The sequence below is a fragment of the Poecilia reticulata genome, chromosome 20, assembly GCF_904066995.2.
Source record: "Poecilia reticulata chromosome 20, P_reticulata-male-v2, whole genome shotgun sequence".
Classification (NCBI taxonomy): Eukaryota; Metazoa; Chordata; class Actinopteri; order Cyprinodontiformes; family Poeciliidae; genus Poecilia; species Poecilia reticulata.
Window position 1 is genome coordinate 22,483,572 of NC_088849.1, and position 26,401 is coordinate 22,509,972.

General features: G+C 34.8%; 2 protein-coding genes and 2 long non-coding RNA genes across 6 annotated transcripts; all 4 read right to left on the minus strand.

Moving 5' to 3' along the window:
- Nucleotides 1-1,706: 1,706 nt before the first annotated feature.
- On the minus strand, nt 1,707-4,819 carry LOC145549476 (uncharacterized). 2 transcript variants are annotated; one of them, XR_014085469.1, is made up of 5 exons: nt 4,435-4,819; nt 3,499-3,644; nt 2,667-2,787; nt 2,326-2,386; nt 1,707-2,016 (listed from the first exon to the last, which is right to left on the minus strand). XR_014085469.1 is itself a non-coding variant. In XM_081601995.1 (5 exons), the coding sequence occupies exons 1-5, from the start codon at nt 4,206-4,208 to the stop codon at nt 1,936-1,938; spliced, it is 429 nt and encodes a 142-aa protein (XP_081458121.1). In that variant the 5' UTR covers nt 4,209-4,223; the 3' UTR covers nt 1,707-1,935. The 2 variants fall into 2 exon arrangements, 1 of the variants encoding a protein (XP_081458121.1); XM_081601995.1 differs by lacking the exon at nt 4,435-4,819 and adding an exon at nt 4,189-4,223.
- Nucleotides 4,820-5,729: 910 nt separating this feature from the next.
- LOC103456724 (uncharacterized) lies at nt 5,730-13,510 on the minus strand. 2 transcript variants are annotated; one of them, XR_532308.2, is made up of 7 exons: nt 13,130-13,510; nt 11,766-11,880; nt 11,385-11,457; nt 9,042-10,946; nt 7,685-7,747; nt 7,093-7,213; nt 6,684-6,756 (listed from the first exon to the last, which is right to left on the minus strand). XR_532308.2 is itself a non-coding variant. In XM_081601400.1 (5 exons), exons 1-5 carry the CDS (start codon nt 9,088-9,090, stop codon nt 6,246-6,248), a joined length of 336 nt encoding a protein of 111 aa, XP_081457526.1. In that variant the 5' UTR covers nt 9,091-9,231; the 3' UTR covers nt 5,730-6,245. The 2 variants fall into 2 exon arrangements, 1 of the variants encoding a protein (XP_081457526.1); XM_081601400.1 differs by lacking the exons at nt 11,385-11,457; nt 11,766-11,880; nt 13,130-13,510 and adding an exon at nt 5,730-6,275 and having other exon boundaries at nt 9,042-9,231.
- Nucleotides 13,511-17,066: 3,556 nt separating this feature from the next.
- On the minus strand, nt 17,067-21,031 carry LOC145549333 (uncharacterized). The gene is made up of 4 exons (XR_014085260.1): nt 19,567-21,031; nt 18,795-18,927; nt 18,100-18,172; nt 17,067-17,486 (listed from the first exon to the last, which is right to left on the minus strand). It is a non-coding gene; the product is annotated as an uncharacterized LOC145549333 (long non-coding RNA).
- A 336-nt stretch (nt 21,032-21,367) lies between these two features.
- Nucleotides 21,368-25,687, minus strand: LOC145549332 (uncharacterized). Its single transcript, XR_014085259.1, has 4 exons — nt 24,698-25,687; nt 22,600-22,729; nt 22,068-22,137; nt 21,368-21,669 (listed from the first exon to the last, which is right to left on the minus strand). It is a non-coding gene; the product is annotated as an uncharacterized LOC145549332 (long non-coding RNA).
- Between the last annotated feature and the right edge of the window lie 714 nt (nt 25,688-26,401).

Consider the following 26,401-nt stretch of genomic DNA (forward strand, 5'->3'; position numbering starts at 1 on the left):
AACCTTTCAGATTTTATTTCCTTTAAAGTGAAGGCCGTCTCTTGCACGACATGCAGTTTGCTAACTTCTCTAATTATAGGCCTGATCTGTACATCAATATTAAGTCCTGTAGGAACTGCAAAAAACTAAAAACATGAAATCTTATCAAGTATTTCAGGTCTAATTTCTACTGCAAATATCTTAGTACACGTGAAATAAGACAAAACCAACTCAAAAGTAACTTTTGAACAAGAGAAATAAGGTTACTTTTAGAAAATAATTCTTGAATATACATTAAAAAGTAAAGTAGTTCCATTGGGACATTGACAATGTCTTGCTATAGTATTATTAAGAAGTTATTGACTTTACACAAGTTCATATCTGATTAAAAGTTACTTGTAAATTAGTTTTGTCTTATTTAAATTGTTCTAAGATATTAGAACTAGAACCTAGAAGTAATATTTTGTGTTTCTGCAGCGTTTGCAGGATTTTGTTTTCCATTTTAACTCCTGCCTCTGAACCTCAGAGTCTCAGACAGTCAGCAGTGTTTTCACTGCCGTTTCTTCTGTGTCTGCGGTTTTGCTCCTCCTGCCCTGGTAGATGTCAGATTATTCTAATCCTGGTTCTGTTGCATTTCTTCTCGTAAACCCAGGTAATCTCTCCTCAATGCCACCTCTTGCGTGTGTTATAATTTGGTACCAGATAACAACTTATACAAACACACTGTGTGTTTTTGTGTACACAAACACACTTTTGCAGCAACTCACACAGTTTCAAGGCATCATGGTGACCAAGATAACAGATCAGGTTTCTCACTAATAACTGAAATAATTAAAGTCTTTATCAGCGTCTGCTTTATGGCTGGATCAATGGAAAAGACCAGAAAATACTGAGGTTTCTATCATCAGCATAGATCAGATCAGATGTTCAAGTCTCACAATAACTCATGAACACAGAAAACACCACAAAACACAAGATTATACCAAATATTTGTGTCTAGTATTTAGTGCAAATACGTTAATACTTAAATTAAGACAAAACTAACCTACATGTAACTTTTCAGCAACATATAGGAGCCTGTGTCAGGTAAAAAATACCTTAATATATTTTAAAGACATATTATTTCAACTGGCAGATCATTTCACTGATAACAGCAAAATGTTGTTATAAGTGAAATAATCTGCTACTTTTTCATCACTTTTAAGAATTTATTGATATAAAACAAACTCTTATAAAATGGAAAAAATTGAAAAGTTGCTTGTAAGTTGAGTTTGTCTTAATTTAAGTGTATTAAGATGTTTTCTCTAGAAACTAGAACAAAAATACTTGGTAATATTTTGTGTTTTTGCAGTGTATTTGTTATGGATGTAGAATCAAACACAAAATCTAACATAATATTTCATCACACCTTCAGCTGCAGACATTTATTCCCAAATGTATCAAGCAGAAACTGTAGAAATTAATTTTTTTTGTGCTTCAGCATTTGTGTCATAGTGGAAATGTTTCTAAATTCAAATGTTTTTAATAACCTTTAAACTCATTAATGCAAATTTAGATCTAATTCAAGAAATACACGTAATAAAGATTGAGGATAAAAGGTAAAGATCTGATCTTTATGTTCCTTCAGAGACGCAGCAGGTTAAAGATTAAATCTGTTTCTGAGTCAACCCAGGATGCTTCTGCCCAGAACTTTATCACGTTTTTATTAAACTCAAAACAAGCTGCACTGAAGAACAAACTGTTTATTGACACAGGAAGGAGGAAAACATGTCAGTTTTGATACATTTAATAAAGAAGGAAAACAATCAGATTTTGAATCGTTTGGCTTTTTGAGCAGAGCAGGTCGGAGCTGATTGATAACTTTGGAGGAGCAAAGTTATCGATGCATTGATTATTTTTATAAGCAGAGGATTATGAGCTTCAGCTTTTCCTGTAGCAGTCAGTAGAACGGGGAGGTCAGTGCTTCTTTTTTGGCCTTGCTACAACATGTGGTTTCTGCTGATGATGCCCGTCAGCCGGATTGCACGTTAAGTTTTTCTGTAAAGAAAAAGAAAAAAAAACAATGGAAATGTGTAAGTTTCCTGTTTTAAGGTAAAATAATGTAAACAAGTCTCCATTATTGGCAGATTCCTAATTGAGACAAATCAATCAGTTAAACATCTAAAACAAAAGTGTGCTCTGTTGACTCTGCTTATGATTTTTTTTTTATATGAAACTTTTCAGTTTGACCAACAAAAAAAAATCTAATAAATAAAAAATAACAAATCTAATTTTACAGCTCAATAAATAAGCAAAGTTAGATTTAATTAAATTGTTTTTGATGTTTTTTTTATAGTCTAGACTCACCTCTTTTAACCACTGGGAATCTGGATTGATGCAACGTTTTTTACCTCCTTCGACCACAACGCTACAAAGAGGGAAATTCAAAAGTTAGACAATTTCATTATTACTATATGAAGTGCAAAAATAAAGATTTAAAATGACCAAAATATAACTTACATTATATAAACATAGAGTGGCTACTTAATTCAGTCAAATGTTCTTACATATATCATATATTATCTGGTAAATAAAATGCTGAATGTAAAATCAGAAGAGATAAATAAGTGCTGCAATATTTCAGTAATTCTCTTCAGGTGTTACAGCCGATGTGAAATTACACCTCTTGTTTTAGCTGCAGTTCTTACATGAAGAAATGTTTAGCACAGGCAGGTCCTTGTTTTTGTTCAAAACAGTGTAAGATTTCCCCGCTGATCTCGTTTGTCCCTTTATCACAGCATTCTGGCGTCGCATTGTGCTGACCTGAGACTGCAACAGAAACACAACGACAGAAACACAGTGAACAAAAATACAAGGAACATTTTCACAAACTGTTCAAATAATTTCCCTTTCTTTCAATCAGGGATTAATTAAAAAGTAAAACAAATTTAACAGCAAATCTTCATACATTTAGTGACAGAAGGCTTATTAAATTATTGGTTTTGCATATTTTTATTAGAGTTATTGATGTTTCTGGCGGTCAGATAATGTTTCAAAAATGTATTTCAATAATATCCAACATTTCCAGTCTCCTCCTGACTGAAACATGGTGGAGGGGCAGATTGGATGTCAGATTAAAAAAAATACACTTGTGATAAAAGCAATGTGAGTTTTATTAAATGTTACTTCTAAAGTAGTTTTATCTTGAAAGTATCAGTAGTAACTCGTTTTCACTGCAGAGGATGTGAGAACAGATTCGAATAAAACCCGTTTTGTTTTGAATAAAGTCCTAAAATGACCTTTAAGTTGCGATCTCATCTGTTTAAACACGTTAAAATGAATTCAAGTGTTTTTGTGCAATAGATCACTCTGTTGAAATTACTCCTTTTAATCAAAAATAGTCTTTTACACCAAATTATTACATTTTACAAACCAACTCAAACTACGGCGTCCTGCTTGCAGTCAAAAATGTAAAATATTGACTAATTTGATGACTAATATCTAGATAAACAAACGTTAGTCTTTGTAAATGTACATTACCACCGGCCACAGCGAGGCAGATCCAAACGGCCATGATGGGCAGAAACATTTTGCTCCTGGTGCTGAAAGTTGTCTGGCTCTGGATCTCTGGTCTGAAGCGCTTTGTTACCAGCTGAGAAATGCAGCCGCCTCCGACCTTCAGCGCTCTTAAATGAATAATCATGGCAGGAACTGGGCAGAGATATCTGATTGAGAAGCATTCAAAGCCTCTACATCACATGTGTCAAACTCAAGGCCCGCGGGCCACATGTGGCCCGCCATGTCATTTTATGTGGCCCCCCAGCGTTTTATAGGATCATGATTGACTTAAAATAGGTTTTCAGCACGAATTGACTACAAACTACATCTCCCATAATGCATTCCGATTGTTACCAGCCAACATTACGGCTTCTCGCCACTAGAGAGCAGCAGAGTCACCTCAAGCTGCTTATTGATTTTCCCAGCGAATAAAACTGAGACGTCGACAAGCTAACATCAAAATGTCCAAGAAAAGAAACATCGATTTACAAGACTGTGAATGAAGATGTGTGAGTTGGTGTCAGGGCGGCAGCTAGAACTTTTTTTTGTTATCCGTTATCTTGACCGACAACATAAAAAAAAATCGTTCATGTACTATTTTTATCCGTGAAATTACAACCATATTAACATCGGCTATTAAGTCGCATTTTATGCGGTTTAGTTGATATTCACCGTGAATCCAGATCCCACATTTTTCTCCGTAGTGACAAAAACTTCTGACTGAGGCCTCAGTAACTTTTAATAAAATAAATTAAGCGACTTCACTTAGCATCACTTCACCCGCTGGGGTCTGAACGCATTTCCTCCTCTGCAGAAAAATCTGCGCTAATTCATCAGTCAGTTGGATCTGTCTGGTCCAAACAGATCAACTGAACTCTGAGTGTTTTGCCCTGTGCGCGGTCCGGTTTGCGCTTTTACCAGGATTTTTTGTTGTTGTTTTGCGTGTTTTCGCTTCTCCGAAACGGACAGATGTTCCGTCTGCAGCTCCTCCAGAACGCCGCTCTCCTGGGTAATGTGCACCAAGAAGGCTCCATTTGTTAAATCTTCTGGATGAGTTACTTCCAGCGGTTTTTAATTCTTCGCAGCCGCGTCCGCAGTGGTTGAGCAGCGGACTGCGCATGTTACGTCTAACTAACTTCCGCGTCGTCATTTATTTCCTCAAGATAAACTCCCGGCTCCTCAAATGGATTAACACAACGTTGCATTCTCTTTAGTTTTATCTAGTCTGTAATGGAGACTTGAATTTAACGCGCCATTTCAACCAAAGGTTTTGAATGCGCTTCCTAACCAGACGCTCCAAAGCTTATTTAACAATATGAGGTGTTTAATCTATTTTTAACATTGTATTTTCATACATTTATGCTAGGGCTGCCCAAGTCTAGTTTTCCAGAGCTACCATCTGCAACTTTAGATGCGTTCTTTCTCCATCACACCTGGATCATTGACTCATTATAAGCCTCTAGAACTGAGTTGCTGCTGATGAGGGAAGTCAACCTTTTGTCTGGGGTGTTTTAGCAGGGATGCATGTAAAAGTTGCAGTTTGGAGAACTGGACCTGGGCACTCCTGATTTGTACCGTCAATGTGGCCCATTGAGGGAGGCCAATATGCTGAAGTGACCCTCGGTGAAATTGAGTTTGACACCCCTGCTCTACATGAACTAGGTTCTCCATAAAGGGTGTAGAGTCTGATCACACTGAGGCCTCTGGGGTTTTTTAATCATATTAGAACATATGTTGTTACTCTGATACTCATCTATCCTCTTGTATTCCACATGATTCATGTTTTTATGTTTATCAATGTTGCTTTTCATGTGCAGAAATTTTATTTTATTTTTTCACACAGCGCCTTGCTGCAGCATCAGGCTGCAGGTCTTATGTTGTTTGTCTTTTGTTGTTGTTGTGACAGAAACTTTTGATCATTTTAACGTTACCATTTAGGAAAGTTGGAGCTCAGATTGTGAAAGATGTTCTAGTTGCAAAGTAGGAGGAGGAAGTGACCACAAACCAAATCCTTTGTTGCACCTCTCACTTTCAAAAAGGTGTAAATAAAAAAAGAAAAATGTGTTTTTAGTTTTGATATGTTCAATGAACAAGAAAGAATCAGATTTTTGACTATTTGGGTTTTTGATAAAAGCATTTCAGAGCTGATCGAAGGAAAAACCATGATAATGTTATTTATTTATTTTACATTTTATTGAATATTGAAGAATTGAAAAAAACAACGACTTACAACAAGTCTATTAAAATCAGAAAATATAACATTTTTTGAATACTAATAATCTGGGTAACAGAGCATCAAAGTACAAAATGAAAAGAAAACATGGGATAAAATTGACATTAACTTGTAAAATGTTGACATCTTTTGAACAGAGTTCATTTATAAGAGGAAGCATTTAGCAAATCAATATTAATGAATATGATATTTAGTTACAATGAATTCTACTTTTTTTTCTTTGATAAATAAACCAAGCTGAACATTTTGAAGTGAGAATAATTTTATATTTATGGATCTGGTGGACAGAAAGTTGTGGAACAATTTCCATAAATGTTATGCTTCTCTACACTCATAAAACAAATGTTTGTTTCCAACTGAGATCTACAAAAACACTGCTGATGTTTGTTAAGCAGAGGTTTTTAAGCTTCTGTTTGTCCTGTAGCAGTCAGTGACGCAGGGAGGTCAAATGCTTCTTTTTTGTTTTTGCTGTAACATGTCATTTGTGTCCATGATGCTACACAGCAGGACCGCAGTGAAGGTTTTTCTGTGATGAAACAGGAAAAGAGAAAATCAAATACTTACTTTTTAAAATCATTTCTACATTTTTACTGCAGTTATAATTTAAACACAAACAGTGAATGTTTTTTAAAAGTTTTATGTCATAATTATACAACTGTACCCATTTTATTTTGGACTAATTGAGATCAATCAATCAATCAATCAATCAATCAATCAATCAATCAATCAATCAATCAAACAGCTAAAACAAGAGTGTGTTGTTCTGACTCTGTTTGTTTTTATTATGATTTATATAATGAAATAAAACTTTTCATATAGCCTACCAGAAAAAAAGTGAAGCAAATAAATAATATTTTTTACAGCACAACAAAATTAGCAGAATTAAATGTAATTAAATAGTTTGATTGACTCAGTGTTTATAGTTCAGGCTCACCTGTTTTTTCTTGTCATCAAACCATTTGGAATTTGGGTTGATGCAGAAACGTTTACCACCTTTGACCTCAACGCTACAAAGAGTGAAACACAAATTAGACAATATAATTATTACTATATAAACATTTGAAATGATAAAAATGTTTAGATGATGCACCAAACGTGAGTGATCATTTAGTTCATTTCAATGATGTGATCAAGATCATAAATTAGCTGGTAAATAAAATGCTTAATGCTGAAAATGTAATATTTTTGTAATTTTTTTGAATATTAATTTCTCCAGGTGTTACTGCTAATATAAAATTACACCACTAGATGGCGCTCATATTACATTTAAAGGAAAACTGATCAGAGCTCAAAGCTGAAAGAGAAGGAAAGAAGATGAGAGGATGAATCTGTTTTCTACTCACATATAGAAATGTCTAGCACAGGCTGGTCCTGGTTTCTGTTCATAACACTTTACGAATTCCCATTCGACCTCATTTGTCCCTTTATCACAGCAGGTTGGGCAAACCAAACATCTACTTGCAACTGAAAAGCACGACAAAAAAAAAAAAAAGCAAAATATAAAAGGAATATTTTTACAAAGTTTTCAAATAATTTCTTGCTGTTTTAATCAAGCATTAATTAAAAACTCAATTTGACAGTAAATCTTCATATATCTACTGACAGAAGTTAATTTAAATTATTTGCTATGAGACTGAATGAGGCACATTTTCTAACGTGAGTTTTACAAACAGGAACATCTGACAGTCAGCCAAGATTTCAAAAAGATATTCCAGTAATATCCAACATTTTCAGACTCCTGGTGGACCTTAAACGGATGGCTGTGCAGATTGAATATTTAAATTTAATTAAGAATCAAACTCAGGATGATCGCAAACCTAACTGTTAATTCTATTAAATCTTTAGATTTCTTTGTTCATTGTGATGAAAGAAATGTGGCAATTATGTAAAATTTTACCTGTAAAGAAAGTTTTATCTCTAATAACTCGTTCTTACCATGGGCGGAAATCCCGTGGGATCCGATCCTCCCCATATTGGAAAAGTCTCCAATTGTCCCCCCTAAAAAAATCATAAAAGAAATCTTTATATTATTATTATTATTGTATCGTACAATATCAAGATGAAAAGGCTAAAGAAATAAAGAACGAAATAAATCCGCCATTTTAAATAACAATGACTTTTTAGCCCTCTCCCCTCCCCCCGCCATTATTAGAACAATGGTTCAGTCCAACGTGTGGGAGGAGCAACAGCAGCGCTGCGGAACGGCGCAGCTTCCGTTAGAGCCGCAGCACAAACCAATGTAAGTAAATTCTTAAAGCAGAATACATGAAACACTTTGATAAACCTAACGTTTTTTCTGTCGAAGGTAGCAAATATTTCAGTTATATTTGGCTCTAATGTAACTCTTCCGTTAATGAGAAGAGTTTGAAACAGGGAGGGGCTGAGCGTTAGCGCTAGCCTACAGCTGGGTGTGTGAGAACCGAGAGCAGAGGGGCGATTACAGAGCAGCTGACAGTAAAAAATTAAGAAAGTATGACTTTATTTATTTTAAAACCACAAAATAAAATCTTAATATTATTCTGTAGAAACCCTGGTGCTTTGAGCCTTAAGTTGAAGTTATGATACTTCTCTGATATTCATTATTTCTACCTAACTATTTTCTCAGCCATCCAGGACATGGAAAAACAAAAAAGCAGTAAAAAATAACAACATATAATTTAAATAACACATAACTTGTATTAAGAGCCACTACAATAAATCAATACTTATGAGGATTTTTATCAAGTAGTGACTCATTAAAACTTTTTATTTAAGAGCCTTAAATAAAAGAGATTAGATCAGTGACACTGAACCAAACTCAACATTTAAATATTAGTTTGGCTTCTATGGGTCTCAACAGTTTGTTTACTGAGAAAAAGACACATTACATGTACATTACAACTTACTAGTAATTTTTGGACCTTCAGCTAGAAGACATTAAAAACTTTTCAAACCACATTTGCTGTTACATTTCACTGTAACTTTGCAGATTCCCCCAAAATTGTTCTTAAAAAGTCCCCTCTTTATTGAAACCCAGCCCCAATCATGAAATGGGATTTCCTCCCTTGGTTCTCACTGCAGAGGATGTGAGAACAGATCCGAATCAAACCCGTTTGCTTTTCTGAATAATGTCCTAAAATAACCTTTAAGTTGCACTTTTTTGAAAAGTCAACAAATCAAAAATAGTCTTTTAGACCAAATTATTACATTTTTGTAACTATGGCGTCCTGCTTGCAGTCAAAAATGTAAAATATTGACTCATTTCATGACTAATATCTAGATAAACAAACTAGTTTTTGTAAATGTACATTACCGTCGGCCACAGCGAGGCAGATCCAAACGGCCATGATGGGCAGAAACATTTTGCTCCTGGTGCTGAAAGTTGTCCGGCTCTGCTGTGCAGCGGGACCAACTGGATCTCTTGTCTGAAGCGCTTCGTTACCTGTTGAGAAATAGAAATGCAGCCACCTCCAATCTTCAGCGCTCTTAAATGAATAATCATGACAGAAACCAGCAGGAACTGAGCAGAGATATCTGATCAGGAAATGTCTGAGATCGTGACAGAGAACACGATCTGAAAGACGTGAAAACCACTTTCTCATGAAACAGTCTGAACCAGAGTCCCATCTGTTTGTAAAACTTCTGCTAGATTATTCATTGATAGTTTAATGAACCCACAGAAGGTCACCGCATAAAGAAAAGTCTTTCTCACCATAAGAGCAAAACTGCTGCAACCACAATTAACATAAACATCTGAAGTAGATTTAATTTTCAATAAAAGATGTAGAGTCTGATGGCACAGAGGCCTCTGGGTGTTTTTACAACATTTTGTAAAATTTTACCCTGGGATTGATCAGAATAGAAAAGATATAAGACCAGAAATGGAAAGTCTGCATGTGGAAAAAAAAACTCTGCTGAAGCAGGTCAAGGCAAAGCAACTTTATTTGCACATCACCTTTCAACTAAAGGCAACTCAAAGTGCTTGTATTGAAATTAACAACATACATTAAATAAAACACATCAAAAACATTTACATTAAACAGATTTAAACATAAATTAAAAATTAGGTTAATAGGGTCAAAAAAAGGCTTTAACCTCATTTTAAAAGAACTCAGCTGAAGAAAATGATACATCCAACTATTAATCTGTCCTTTGCATTTAGGCATTTATTGAGAATTTGCACAATATTTGTGATACTCTATCTTGTTATTGTGTAATATTTAATGAGTAAAAGCATGTAAGGGGACTGAGGACAGGACCTTGATGAACTCCACAGATAATTTGATTCAGCTTAGTTTTATCGTTGCTTCTTGACACGAAAAGGTTCTACTGGATTTAATTAGGAGCTACAGGTTACAGGAATGCCAAATATGGTCGTGTATAATGTTGAGGTTTTATTTTGGCTCTTTGCATTATTTAGCCTCTTCAGAGCCTTCATATGTTATCAGTCTGTTAAAGATAGTATTACCAATAGCAGTACAATTTTCAGAATGCCTGTCTTGTTTAGTTTTCTTCTTGGAAAAAGTTATTAAAAACAAGTTTTTGTCTAAAACCCCATAAAGAGTCTGTGTACAAAGTTTACTAACGTTGGGCCAAGATTTCGTCAAAATTCTGATATTCTGATGCAACTTGTAACTTACAACAACATACAGTAATATAAATAAATAAATAATAATAATAATATATTTAATAATATACAATGTATATTTGAATTTTTATTGACTACTGCATAGTTTCCCTGTAGTCGTTCAAACTGACCTGCTGGTTCAGATGAACATTTGACAGCAGTCATACAAAATGTCACAATAATTAGCATGCTAATATGCTACCTTTAGCTAGCTTACTCGCATATTTTTGATCATTTTAGCATCACACCAGCTGCAAAGCTGAAAAGTGGAATGATCACAAACCGAAGATTATGCTTCTCAGCTGGAACAATAATCCCAAATGTAAAAAAAACAAACAAAAAAAGATGCGTTTAATTACCAAGAAAAACAATCAGATTTTCTACTGCTTCGCGTTTTGACCAGAGTTGACCAAAACAAATGGATGATTTTGATCAACAAACAAAATATTTCTGCTTTGTTAATGTTTCTTAAGCAGAAGTTTATATGATTGTATTAATAAAGGAAAGTCAATGTTTCTTCCCTTTTGTTTTTGCTCCAACATCTAATTTGTGCCGATGATGCTCGTCAGCTGAGCTGCAGCTTAATCCTTCCTGTGATGAGAAAAAGAAAAAGCAAATATTTACATATTGTTTTGCAAAACAGAAAACTTACACATTTTTAGCCCCCATAGTTGTATATATTGTTTCCAGTAATTGATGCACAGATAGTCATTTGTAAATGTTTGCACCATCAAAAGTTATAATTTAATCAAGAACAGTGGGTGTTTTCTAGAAGCTGCATTGATAGAATAACAGCATATTTTTACATCTTGGCCTCATCTATTACTTCTCTGGACTGATTCAGTTAAAAACCTCCAATCACTTAAATATGGAGTTAACTCAAATGTTATATGTAGAGCAAAATATAATTGGAAATTGGTCTAAACCTTTTTCATCCTGACGTTGTTTATATGTCGAAGCAGTGGAGAAACTAAAATTGAATTTAAGTACTTTTTGACTGACTTAACGGTGTTTTTAGCTGAGACTCACCTGGTCTCTCTTGTTTTTCAGCCATTGAGATTTCGGGTTGATGCAAAATTTTCTATCACCTTTGTCCACAACACTGCAGATAGAAACAAAACAGTTGGACAATTTAATTATTCCTGTATGAAGCGCAAAAATAAACATTTCAAATTAGATGATGCAACAAACAGACTGAGCATTTAGTTCAGTTCTATGTTCTTATGAATTAGCTGGTAAATAAAGGTCCTGGAATATTTTTGTAATTTTATGTTCATTTCTCCAGGTGTTACAGCTGTTATGAAATTACACCACCAGGTGGTGCTCGTGTTAACATCAACAGGAAAACTGATCAGAGCTCAAAGCTGAAGAAGGGATGAATATGGAAGGATGAATCTGTTTTCTGCTCACATATAGAAATGTTTAGCACAGGCTGGTCCTGGTTTCTGTTCATAGCACTTTACGATTTCCCCTTTGACCTTTTCTGTCCCCTTATCACAGCAGGTTGGGCAAACCAAACATCTACCTGCAACAGAAAAGCACAACAACAAACAGTGAAAAAACATGAAGGGAATAATGATAATAAGTTTCAAATAATTTCCTGTCATTCCAATCAAGTCCACTGTAAAAACACAAACTCTTACCAAGAATTCTTAGTCCAGTTTCTAGTGCAAATATCTTATTATAAGACTATCTAATTTTAAAGTAACTTTTCAGCAAGATATAGAGGCTTGTTATGTTTTAAGTAGATAATTCCTTAATATTGATATAAATTTACTTGTTCTATCGGCAGATAAATTAACTTATAACATGAGAACAATGTCTTGTTATAAGTTAAATAATCTGCTACGAAACAGTTCAGGAGCCAGAAAACAGGTTATTTAAATAATCACAAAAAACTAAAAATATTAAGAAAATGTATTACAAATGTTCACAGTTAGCAAAAAGCTTATAACTCAGCTTTGTTATTAACCTCATTAAACTAAGGCGTTGAAAAAGCTGAGTTATAAGCTTTTTGCTAACTGTGAACATTTGTAATAAATTTTCAGATGTTTTTTATTAGTGCATTGTAAATTAAACCAAATTAGCATAAGCAGAACTGTCAGTATTTTTGAAATTCTTTCCTTATTTCTTTATATTTTAAATCCAAACACTCAGACTTTCTATTCATCTTTAAAAGCTGCATTTTGTTCTTTAACTGCCAGAATTTGAGATTTAAATTTAATAAGCTGTCTAAATTTTTCAAATGCAATAAATCCTGAGGCACCAGTAAAATAAATCGGCAAAATATGACAAAACTATCACGATATAATTATGAATCTATGTGAACTTTGTTATATTTTCACTTTAAAAGTAATTTTATCTGTAAAAGTAATTAACTTACTGGAAACGATCTGAACAGATCTGAATCAAACCTCTTTGCTTTCCTGTCAATTTGAGGTTTTTGTTGTGATCTCACCAGTAAAACTCATTAAAATGAATTAAAATGTTTTTGTGTACAAAGCGTAATGTGCCATAGATCCTGTTTCTTCAAATACCAGTTATTGAAATAAATTTTGTGGAATTGAACAAATATCTTCGTTCCTAAAGAACATTATGCTGCTATAATTTCAGAAAATAAACTATAATCTCCTCACAGTGAACTGTCAGTTTGACCCCAATTAGATACCAACTCCATCTGCAGCATGTTTCCACTCAAAAACGCCAGAAGTTGACTCATCAAGTATTTTTGAGTAAAACGTTAAATCACCCCAAAGCTTTAAAATCTACTTTACCCGCAGCAAGAGAGAGGAAGATCCAGACGGCCATGATGGTCAGCAACATTTTGCTCCTGATGGTGAAACTCGTCGACATGTCTGACAGATCTGAATGAAGCCGTTTATTATATACGAAATGCAGCCGCCCCCACTAACCTACATTATTAAAGATAGTGAGCAGAAAGGAGCTAACAGGAACTGATGTGTGCAGAAATATCTGAAGGGAAAACGTTTGAGATAATGACCTAGAACATGACCTGCAAGACTTGAAAACCACATTCTGACGCAGCCTGAACCACTTCTTACTACTAGTTTCCCATCTGCTGGTGAAATTTCTCGGTTAGATTCTTCATTGATAGATTTAATGAACACACAGGTGGCTGAACACTCCTCTAGCATGGGAGCGAAACTGGAAAGGTTGCAGATAACATGACCTGAGTAGCTGCAATTTACATAACGCAAACGGCTGAAATAGATTGTAAGAGTCAAGTCATAACTTTAGAAGATCAGCGATCAGTTTGACTTCAGAATCAGCCGCTTCGCCATCCGCTGCACAACCAGGTCAGCTGCAAAGGCTTCAGGGAATCCTGTGATGCAGTCAGGGACTCCTGTGATGCATTCAGGGACTCCTGTGATGCACTCAGGGACTCTTTTTTGCAGTTAAGCAATTATTTTTCCTAAACCAAAGCAAATAGTTGTTCTGCAGTGATGTACATGAAGTGAATCAGTAATCTGTAAAATGGTGACATCATTTTAAAAAACAAACACAACAAAAACACCCAATTAATGTGTTGATGAATAACTCTACCACCAGAGGGAGCTCACTGTCCTGTTTTTATATTCACTGTTCTGACAGGGCCGTCATGCTTTTTGCTGAAAACGCTCCATGAGCTCATTAACCCAACTTGACATTAAATTATTTGTAAAACATGTAATTAAGCTCAAAATGATCAAATCGATGCACCGACTGGTTATTAAAAATAGCTCAGCCTCAGTTCTTGCTTATTGTTACATGATAAGATGTATGCATTAAAATAACAATAGATGAAGGAATTGATCCAGCACTGGAGTGTTTTGAACAGCAAAATACACAAATATAGATAAACAAAGACAACTTCTCACCTCTATGCAAGAGTTAATTAGTTCAAGACTAGTAACAGCTAAATTACTAAATAAAAGATCAGAGAATATTTTTTTCTGGGCTTTGTGAATAAAAGAACATGAGAAGGATCCAAACAGCCAAGATGGACAGAAACATTTTGCTCCTGATGGTTGAAGTCGTCCGTGTTTTTCATCTGTTCTGCAGTGAAACAGTTTGTTACCTGCTGCTGAATGTTGGTGTTTCAAACCTTTATAGGTCTGAAATAAGAGAGTAAAAAAAACAAACAAAGCAGGAAATGATTTCTTGTTTCCGACATAATGACCAATGATGCCGTTTTAGAGAATCAACAAACCCCATGCAGCCTGACCCAGTTCTTAACATGAGTTTTATTTTGGTTTTCCAACAGAGGAACATACGTTTGATTACTCTGAGATAAAGTTGCAGGACAGGCAGGAAGTTAGCATATAAAAAAAAAAATTAAGAATTTTTTTGTCATGAGAATGAAACTTGAGATGCTGCTGATAAGTCGAAACGAGCGACCGCAATGAACCTTTGCACAAATGCAAGAAACGGGTTGCATTGCAATGACAGGCGTTTCAAACGTCAACTAAAGCAAGTCGGAGCTCAGTGAAATCAACCACTTAGTTAGAGATCTGTTAAATGTTTGCTAACAACACACACATCCAAACACACTAAAGTGAACCATCACACTGGTTTTCAACTACGAATTTAACACGGATCAAGTCCAGACTCATTCATGGTGTCAAACTGTGTTACAAGGTTTTATTTTAACAATAATTATTGATGTGAAGTTTGTCAACATTTATTTATTCTTTGAATTTATTTTGTTTAGTCAACAAGTTGTTCCTTCAGACATACATTTTTGGTGTTTTAAGTTCCGTCGCGTGGGATCACAGTATTTATTATATTTTATTTAATGTAGAGGAGCAGAAGCTGCAGGACTGACGTTAATCACCAAATTGATTTCCTCTTTCCTTGTGTCTGTTGTCAGAATCAGAAGAATTTTACTGTCATTGTCAGACAGACAACGAAATTGCAGTTTCAGTACAACCATCCATTGTGGGGATAGTTGGCTGAGGCCGACAGGCGCCGCCTTAAATTATGAAGACAACCTGAGACGAGCACGTGTAAATCAAGTTAGGTCAGTTAGGTTTATTTGTGTAGCTCCTTTCAGCAACAAGGCAGTTCAGTTCTAAGTGCTTTACATGGAAAAAAAGTCATTAAAACATCATACAGTCGCCAATTAATAAACTAGTGAGTGTCATCATCAAAATAATCAAATCTGCTGGTCAATGTTCCTGTGATAATGAGTCAAAGGGCAATTCTAGACAGCTTTAGGTTGAAGGAACTCTGTTTCGACTGTTTTTCAGTTTTTAAATGAGTGTTTAGTGAAAGTTCAGACTGTAAAAACCATGTGCAATGGCTTTACACAGACAAAACAAAAACTCCAATGTGGATAAAAGCTGATTGTGGCTCCATCAATACAGAAGAAGATTCAAAACCTGCTACATTCACAGACGTGGTTCTGACAAATGAGACCTGAATCATTTCAATGCAGCACCACTAAAACCAGGCTGGTCTGTAAATGAGTTAATAAAATATTGTGGTCTTGAATATTCATCCATCCATTCTCTTCCGCTTATCCGGGGTCGGGTCGCGACATTAATGTCATTACACTGTAAAACATTTGAGCTGCATTTAGTTGTGTCTACTGTCTTCTACTCTTTAAGTCAAATAAATTTAGCGAGTTTTAGATTTTGAACCTCAATGTGTGAGTATGTGAAAGATAAACTTACTAAATTAAAAAACAAATTTTGCCAATAAACTTTAGGTTTTAGACACTTAGAAAAACTGAAAGAAGAAAAAGACAGGAGTGGAAAACTGAACAATATATGATGGTAAAGGTTAGAAAACCCTCTTTCTGCGTTGTAGAGCAGCTTCCTCTCCGTATGAAGACGCCACAATCTGGGTGAATGATGACTCAGAACTGTACTTAGTTTAAGTGGGTGTCGACATGGTGGTTTGTCTTTGGTGTCTTTATGTTGGTGTGATGATGATGATGACCTCTTCAGGCTTACCCTTCCTTTTGCCCATTGACAGCTGGAAATCCCCCATTCCAGCAGTCAGCGTTAGGTCACACTGTAAAAAATCCCGTCTAACTTACGGTAACATACCAGCAGCTGGGGTTGCCAGAATCTTAACGTGTGAATACGGTAAAACTCTGGCAACCGCAGCTTGAGGTGAACCAGATAATTTAGTCCTTTGGTTCAGGCGTCGAGAACCGAAGTTTAAATTAAAGCTTTTGGATTGTCATCGTTTCTCTTTTCTGAATCTTTTCAATCAATCAATCAAATTTTATTTGTATAGCACATTTCAGCAGCAAGGCATTTCAAAGTGCTTTACATGATTAAAATAAAAACAGCATATGACATTGAATAAACAGTGAGAAAGAGAAAGAGATTTAAAGATAAAAACATTAAAACCCGCACCCCTTTTAGGACTTCAGTCAAACGTCGTTTAACTGGGCTAAAACCTCAGAGTTTTAGTTAAAACGCTGTTTAACAAGGGTAACTTTAGTTAAACGACTTTTAACTGGGACGTTTTCCAGGGGGCTTTACATCATTAAAACGTAGAAAAGAAATAAAAAGAAATTAAAAACATTACATTGAATAAACGGTGAGAAAGAGATAAAGAGATTTGTTTCAGGGACAAAAACAACCAAAATGGTGGAAGGTGAAATATCCAGACAATATACAAAACAAAGGTAAAAAAAGAATACGGTTAATCGTATTTATATGTAAACAGTTAAAAAAGCAGAAAAAACAAGAGTAAGATTATTTATACTCATTTATTTTGCTCAAAGGTTAAATGTTTTTGCTGATTTCAGACTTTATTTGTGTGAACTTTTAATAAAGTGATTAAATGAAACAAACATCAATTATAAAGGGAAGAAAATGTTGCAGGTTCTTTAACAAAGGCTGTAGGCTGGAAATGACTTCACTTTTAATACATTTAATATCCAGGATAATTATGTATTTTTCAGTATTTGGCGTTAAAATCACCATTCAGAGCAGATCTAAGGAAAGCAGAGAGTTTCTGTCATTGAGTAGCGAAACATTAAAAAGCTCTTCTTTATATTGTTGCAGCTGAAAAAGCAGGGATGTTTATTCTATCTTTTGTTGTTGCAGCAGCGCCTCGGCCTCGTAATCATTTTCCTCAGTACTTGTAGGTCGGAGGACACTTCAAGTATTCCTGAAATGAGAAAAAAACGTTTACAGGATATTTTATGAGAACCTGAAGTGAAAAATATTGTATAAAAATATTTATATTTGTGGTGGTAACTGGACAGAAAACCGTTTCTGACCATTTACACCATAAACTGTAAGAGAAGTGTGCGGTTTAAGAGAAATATTTACAGAATAATTTCTTTGGATGTGATTTTTTTTTTTTTTTTGAGACGAGTCACAAACATTCCCAATTATGTCAATTTCTATTTACTATAACAACAGAACAGTTGATTAAACCAACATGTAAAATACTTGCAATCTGGTACATTTTGTATTTATTTGTTTAGATTTATTAACCAAATTAAAGCAATAGAACAGCAGTAAAAGAAAGTAGCTTCTCCTGTTTGTACCTTGATGCCATGTCTGATATTTGCTTTGTGAATTAGATACTGAAACTGAGAAACTTAAATCTCAGACAATGAGGACTACCACATCTAACATATTTCACCCAAATCTTCAGCAGTTACGGAAGGAGGTAATACATATTACACAAATATGCATTATTTTACACAAACCGTTATTGACACAGAGATGATTGGCTGAATTAAGCGGATCTGCTTTCCACTGTTGACGCTCACCTGGTGGATTTTGTGTTGGAGCCATGTGGAGTCAGGTCTGACGCAGAGCGGTGGTTTTCCTTCAGTTTCAACTCTACAACGAGACAAACGTCACAGTTGGACAATTTCATTTTTGGACAATTTCATTTCTGTGCCTCTGGTAAGGCGCACAGCCACCAGAGGATGAGAAAGTTCGGCAAAGCTCTCAGCTATTTTGGAAAAACCAAAACCACTCGAAGCAAAACAAAATGGAAATTGAGGAAATTGTTTTGAATTTTGCCAAAATGGCTGCAGCTACTTTTATTTACTGTTCATTGTTGATTTTACTCGGATTTCTCAGTTTTGTTCAAAGTATCATTTAATTCCCGTTTATTCAAATTTGTCTTAAATCAGAGGCTGTTGATTTATTTGTAACATAATTTTTTGCATGATTGCAAAGTCTTAAAATGGTCCTACCATGTAAACATTTGTTTTGAAATAAAACCAAATGAAACACAAAAGTGTGGTGTTGTGTCATAATGAAATGCATCAATAATCTTCTAAATTTGTTCACAATGAACCAGAAAAATATAATAATTCTAAATGTAGATTTAAAACTGCGCCACTAGAGGGAGCTCAAATCTCCTGGGTTTCATAAAAGAGAATCGGTGATGTCTTTTGAGAGGAAGTTGGATGTTGGTGGAAGGATGAACGTATTTCATGTTTTCTGTGCTTACAAGTAGAAATGTCTCCTGCAGAGCGGTGTCCTTCTTTGTTCGAAACACCCGATGATCTTCCCTTCAACCTTCTCCATCCCATTAAAACAGCAGGGCAGGCTTATTTGACCCTGGGCCATAGCAGACGGACACCCTAGAAAAACAGAGTAAAAGTTTATTTTTAGACATTTTGATCTCTTAAATCTACACTCTCATGTCCATATGGTCAAATAAATTAAATAAAAAACTGAATTTCAATGAAAATACCCTGTTAAAGGTAGTTTTAGCTCAATTTAAATTTATTTATGTTCTAAGATACTAAAGAGGAGGTCATGGATTTTGGCTTTTGTTTTCGTCTTTGTCTTTTTTTTTTAATACCTTTTACTTTAATCTGTGTTACACAATTAATGCACCATGTTGGTTTTCCTCTTGGTTGAGATGCTGATTGGTAAAATGAATATTTGAGAACCGAATTAAAACCCTACACTTCATCTTCAAGAACCTTATGCCGCGAATGTTTAGACAGAAAAATAGACGTTCATACACACTGCTTAATTAGTTTTAAACTTCATTTTTTAGTAAAAAATGTCATACTCGCAGCATTTATTATTTAAAAACAATCAATCTTTGCTTGTTTGAACTGTTTTCAGTTTGAATTGAAAAAGATCAAATTTTGACTCATTAAATCTCAAATATCTGAACTCTGCGGATAAAAGATGAGATCAGACTAAGATAAGATAGTACTTAATTTATTCCATGGGCAATTCAAACAAATCCCAAGTACATTACCGACCGACAGATATGGTGAGGAGGATTGAAACGGCCAAGATGGACAGAAACATTTTGCTCCTGATGGTTGGAGTCGTCCAGACGTTTGGTCTCTGCTCTGCAGCGAAGGCGACTGGATCGGCTGTGAAACGGTTTGCTGCTAAATGCAGCTCCGTCAACCTTTAAAGCTCTTAAATAGGTGAAAGAGACAACAGGAAATGCTGTTTTATGCAATGATACTTCAGAGGAACGTTTCTGAGGTAACCGCTATGCAAGAGAGAAGGGGTCGCAGCCAAAAAACAGGAAAACCACATTTTCTCACACCAGCCTGAACCAATTCTTTATTCTTAATCTGTCTGTAAAATCAAAAGAGATCATCAGATAACAAAATGAATGTCTTGTTCCAGTGTGAAAACAAAACTTAGGGGGCCACATTGAATATGTTCACCGCTACATGAAATGGGTCATGGTTCCACTGACATACTTTCCAAACTGTAATCAAACCAACCGGCATAAATTTACAAAGAGTCCAGTTAAAGTCTTTATTTAAACGAATGCCAGAGCAACACATTTTCATCAGCTCCCTCTGCGACACAGACCAAGTCAACCCAACAACTGTACCACCTTGGACAGCAAGTCTACAGTCGTTGAGTGATGGGTGAGTTTTCTTTGGTTCCCTCTTCGTCCCTGAACACACATCTCCAATATTCTTCCCCTGATGTTTATTCTACTTTCATCCTACAGTCCTCCTTGCAGTTTCTACATACTCCTCAATAACTCTCTGTATTGTCCTGTTTATATTGTCAGTCACATGCTCTGTCATTGCACTGAGGTCATTTCCATGTGGCTGGCAAAGAGCACCCCAATCAGTGGCCTCAAAAACTCCCAGCAGGGTTTGTTCAGCTTCCTGTGACCAATTTCCCACACTTTTCTTTACAGGTTGTCTCTGAATGTCATACACTTACGACCCACGCTTCAGTTTTACTGTAATTGTTACGTTCCCGCTGCTCATTTACGAGACACCAGTGACTGGAGTCTCTCTCACCGGCACTTTTAGAAAGGAAAAAAAAAGATGTATATACAAAAATTGAGACCAGTGAGAAATGATCAATTTCTCTGATTTTACTTTTGAGTAAAATGAACATTGTTCTTTTTATTTTATGAGCTACTGACAACATGTCTACAAAACTCCATGTTGTATTTATTTGCACTTGCAGAAAATGAGAAATGGACAAAATAACCAAAAAGATGCAGAGCTTTCAGACCTCAAATAATGCAAAGAAAACAAGTTCATATTCAATTAGAATAGAAACAACAATAGTAATGTTTTAACTCATTACTAACTCATTAAGTGTTCAGAAATCAATATTTGGTGGAATAACGACAGTCTTCAAAGGGGTTCAGTGCAGTGGGCTCTTCACTTATTCCATTGTGTGTATATATATGTGTATGTATGTATGTATACACACACACAAATATATATAAATACACACACACACACACATATATATATATATATATATATATATATATATATATATACACTGCTCAAAAAAATAAAGGGAACACTTAAGTATTCACTTAAGTGTTTAAGTGTTCCCTTTATTTTTTTGAGCAGTATATATATATATATATATATATATATATATATATATATATATATATATATATATATATACTAAGTAAATGACAGTTTATGTGTGTAAACTTAGTTTTATTAAAGTGATTAAATGATAACACTTTCATCACATAGAGAAAAAAAGTTCTTCATGTTTCTGATGGGGGTTAAAGTTTGAAATTTGACAAAAAATATGTTGAGAAAACTATTTACAATCCAATAAAATATGACCTTTCATCTTTAATGTATTTAATTTCCAGAAAAAATATATTTTTCAGTATTTGACCAAAAGGTCACTTAAAGTTGACCTAAGAAAAACAGAGGGCTTCTATCATTAACTGATTAGTAAACCACAAACTTTTATAAACCACTTTCTTCTTCTGTTGTTTTATATTGTTGCAGATAGAAAAGCATTATTTTTTGTTTTTTTCTTTGCAGCAACATCTCAATCCTGGAATATTGGAGTCAGGTTCCTCGATGCATCTTGGGCAGAGGACACTTCAGGTTTCCCTGTGATGAGAAAATTAAAAGAGAAAAGAGAGTAGAAAAATGTTTACTGAATGTTTATTTTAGTATTGATTTTTTCCCAGTGCATTCCCCCGCCCCACCGGTGGGTTTGTTCGCCCAGGGCGCCAAACAAGCTAGGACCACCTCTGAGTGTCGTACAAATGATCAAAGTAGAATTAATTAAAGCAACATAATAATTTCACAATCAGGTAAATTCTTTGGGACTAATTGAGTTCAAGCAATAAATGTATTTATATTTCACCCACATGTGAGAAAACAAAGCTTCTTTTTTAGACACAGACATATTAAACCTTACAGGTTCTTTATATTCAGATCATTCTCCGTTTTAACTGGACCTGCTTTGTGTAGCTCCTCTCACTGTAAACTCTGATATTTCTCACCTTCTTCATCTTCTGTTGGAGCCATTTTGAAACTGGGTTGATGCAATATATTCCTTTCTCAGTAACGACCCTATAAAGACAGAAACATCACAGATTATCACTGCGTTTTACCTTTTAAGTTAAGGTGGATACTGTTTTGAATCTTCACCATTACACTATGTAAGATGCAGTAAAATGGCTGATTTTAAGATATTTGGAGAACTTCTTGAATCACTAACCAGACTCATAAACTGATATAATTTTTCCCTTTAACACCTCCAAATGCTCTTAGGGTCTTACAATGATGGTCGATCTCACAGGGCCAAAGTCAATATCTGTGATTTAAACAGGGCAGACCTCATTTTGTAATGATAAATAAAGATGTTTTTTTAAAAGAAACAAATGAAGCACTAGAACAGCAGACATAAAATTCTACCACTAGGGGGAGCCCACAAACTTCCAGCATTATGTCAAGAAGAAAAAGAAACATATCACAGCTGGAAATGAAAGAGGGATGTAAAGGGAAGGATTGTTCTATATTTGCTGTTCTTACACATAGAAGTGTTTCAGACAGTCTCCTTTCAGTTGTTTTTGTTCGAAACACTCAGTGATGTTCCCTGGAACCTTATTTGATCCCTCATGACAGCAGGGCAGGACAATCACACCTGCAGCAGACGAACGGCCTAGAAACAAATAAAACATAAAGAGAAAAGTTTTAGCAAAGTTATTTCCTGTTTTCCTCTTCTTTCAATAAGGTATTGATTTAAAATCAACATGGTTACCACACAAAATGTTTCAAAAATAGATGAACACCATCTACATCTTAACATATTCAACTACTGAATACATGATTATGACTGAAGTTCGTTATATATTTATATGCTGAGCTGTATAAAAATAAACAGAAGCTACATTAAAAACTGTCAGTTCCGGGTATTTTACTGTTAATTATATTTTTTTATTATAAAAATTGAAGCTTATTAAATTTTTTTTAACCAATTTAAGTAAAACCAACTCTAAAATTTTACTGAATGTATTCCGTTAAATACTAAACAGGAGAAATTAAATGTTAGAGAGAAATACAAAAATTGCCATTTTTTTCTTATTTTTTTATACACATTTACTCCATTTGCTGTGACTTTACTGTCCCATAAAAGATATTTTGTTTTCTTTATCTTGAAGCAGAATCAACTATTTTTGTTTTTTCTTTAAGCCTCAGGCTTTAAATCTTTAACGGTACAATGTAATGTTTCTATTAAACTAAACTCAGATTCCAAGTTGCCCTGCAAGGATGAACATGGATGTGGTGGTGCTGGTTTTGAGTGGAAAAATGTATTTTTGGCTCCATATTTGTACATTTACCTGCTGCAACATTATGTAAATTTGAGCCTTTCTTGAGGATTTTTAAATAAATGTTGATGCTTTATAAAAAATAAAAAAATTAAGATGATGGACAACCCTGACCATCTTCTTCATGAGACTGTCTTGGGAAAATAGTATTTAGTCAGAGGCTTCTTCGAATTCACTGTAATACAGACCGCTACAAAAGATCTTCCAACCCCAACAATAACTCTGAAGAATTTGAATCAACAGAAGTTAAAACACTTAATTTCCCTTTGGGATCAATAAAAAATATTTTGGAATTTGAAAGATATTGGTACAAAGACGTTGCCGCCCCTTATTTGACATTTAAATGTCTAAAATATTTCCAGATATCTGTGTAATTTCTTGTTTTTAGCTTTAGTTTAACATCTTCCAGCTCTATTTTGTTGCTTATTGTAGCTGCAGGCTGAGCCAAATGCAGATCTGGGATGTGTAGCTGATGAGCAGGGTCATTTCTTACATTCACACTCTGACATCTGTTTGTTCAGTGAGATTAACCCTCTGCGGTCTGAGCGCAGCAGATGTCACGGTCAGACAGCCGTGAAACTAAGGCGTTGTCCTGTCAGACCGTCAGTTCCAGAAACCACACAAAAATCTTTTGTAAAAAGCGACCCTGTCGGGTAAAAATCTAGTCCCATTAACCCTGTCTCTTAAGAATGAAGGAGGGTTGAAGAAAATTGCAAATTTCACTTAAAATTTTCCATTTAAAGTTAAATGGAAACTCACAAAGTAACTGCAGTATTTCTGTTAAAGATCCTAAAGAGGAATTAGATCTTTGCTTTTGTTTTTTTCTCTTTTAAAGATGACCTGTGCTGTGATCAGCACATTGAAATGAATTAATTTTAATACATCAGACATTATGTTGGTTTTCCTCTTGAAAATTGATATTTGAGGAGCAAATCAAAGCCGCTAAAGAACCTCATGCTGCAAAGAATAGACAGAAAATATGTCTTCATGAAGGCTGGTTAATGTGGTTTAAACTTATTTTTTAGTTTAGTACAGTTTTTATGAATGTAGTGTAATAAAAAAAATAAACAAAGTTATATACAAAGAAAATACATTTGAAACAGAAGCAAAAAGTACATTTACACATTCAGATATTTATTTTGTTATTATATTTATGACTTACAAAGCAATGATCAATCATTGTTTGTTGAACTGTTTTCTGTTTGAATTGTAAAATACCAAAATTTGAAAAGAATCGTATTAAACTTATATTTTCAAGGTCATTTCAAGCAAAACCCAAAATTGTCTGAAAGTTACGTTACCAGCAGAAACGGTGAGGAGGATCCAAACGGCCACGATGGACAGAAACATTTTGCCCCCGATGGTTGAAGTCGTCCACGTCTGGTCTCTGCTCTGCAGCGAAGCCGTCTGGAACGGTTTGCTACCTGCTGCTAAATGCAGCTCCGTCAGCCTTTAAAGCTCTTAAATAGATGAGCATGATGGGCATAACAGGAAATTATGTTTTAACCAATATTTCAGAGGTAATGGCTGCAGGCGTACATAAAAGACCACAAGCAAAAGAAAACATGAAACCATATTCTTCTACACCGCAGCCTGAGGCAGCTTGAACCGGTTCTTGCTATTAAACTCTCTAATGGTTAGATGATTATTAGATAATGTTGCACAGTGCAAAAGATCAGCAGATAGCAAAGTAGAGCTACTTTTAATGTGAAAATGAAACTTCAGCCAGCCACAGTGAGCATGTTCACAGATACATGAAACCAGTTGCATTTGCAAAAACCAACTTTTAAAGCTCTAAACAAACCAACTGTTATAACTTTACAAGTTAAAATTATAACTACATAATATTCCTATAAACAAAAGTCAATCACATCCACCCTGACCAGTTAAAGTCCCTGTTATTTAAACAAAACACAGATCAAGTCTAGCTGTATATGTAAATAGGCATTTAGGAGTGGCCTAGTCAAAGTCTGAACTTAAATTCTACTGAGAATGCAGATGAGTAATCTTCATCAGTCCAAGTACGCTCAGAAACGCTCTGGTGTTGCTGAATTAAAGCAATTCTGTAAAGAAAAGGCGACTAAAGTTCCTCCACAGCGACGAAAAAAACTAATCGTTGATCCAAAAGCTTGACGGACGTTGAGTGAAATAAAACCGTTTTTAAACTGTAACCACTGACTAGAAAACTGACTGGTTCAAAAATGTATTAGCCTATATTAACACCAAATACTTCAAGTAGTAAAACAGTCATATTTAATAACTGAGAAATGAAAATTAATTTCTTTAACTCACTTTACAGAGTTTTATTACACACACATTTTCAAATCTGTATTTCAATTAATTGTGATCATCTTCCATTTATAGCTAATCAAAATTCAACATTCACACTACAAAAAAGTAAAATATTTTTAAAACGTGTTTTAATCTGACAATAGACCCTCATTGGATCTCAAATCCTAATTTACTGAATGTCTGACCATCATCTATTTAAATTGAAGTACTTTTCCCAGCTTGTTTCTGATGACTGACAGTAACATCAATGTTCTGCTCAGATTTTGTGGAAGAGGTTAAAGATTAGGGTGATGGCATGGAGACTCGGATCTTATCAGGAAAAAATAAATCATCAAAACATCGAAAACATTCAAAAGCTGCTCAGCAGTTAAAAATTGACAAATATTTTCCTTTGGTATTATAGTGAATGTGTTTATTAATGTATTTACTGTTTGAACTGTTAAAATAGGCAGCTATAGTCGTTTTTACAGGGAGTTTCAGATATTTGAGGATTTTATGTGTGTGGGCAGTTTAGTTCCTAACTCCCCATCAACTCTCAGTCTTCATGGGAGATGAGGCTGAGAAGTTGCTGAGTAGATCAACTTGTTGCTTTTTTTTTTTTTTAGATCATTGGGGCTTCCCTAGCTGAGGTCGGGGTACTTCCTGTTCATTCCTTGTTGCTCATTTTAAGACAGAAGAAAAACACTGCACTTCACGAACTCTCTGGTTTTTAG

Coding starts and splice junctions, on each gene's coding strand:
- LOC145549476 (XM_081601995.1), bottom strand. CDS start 4,208: ATGTGGGATCTGGATTCACG. Junction 2,788..3,498: donor CTGCCTCGCTGTGGCCGGTG/GTAATGTACATT, acceptor TTTCTGTTGCAG/TCTCAGGTCAGCACAATGCG. Junction 2,017..2,325: donor ATTCCCAGTGGTTAAAAGAG/GTGAGTCTAGAC, acceptor TTTTCTTTACAG/AAAAACTTAACGTGCAATCC.
- LOC103456724 (XM_081601400.1), bottom strand. CDS start 9,090: ATGTTTCTGCCCATCATGGCCGTTTGGATCTGCCTCGCTGTGGCCGAC. Junction 7,748..9,041: donor CTGCCTCGCTGTGGCCGACG/GTAATGTACATT, acceptor TGATTTTTTTAG/GGGGGACAATTGGAGACTTT. Junction 6,757..7,092: donor TGTGCTAGACATTTCTATAT/GTGAGTAGAAAA, acceptor CACTCTTTGTAG/CGTTGAGGTCAAAGGTGGTA.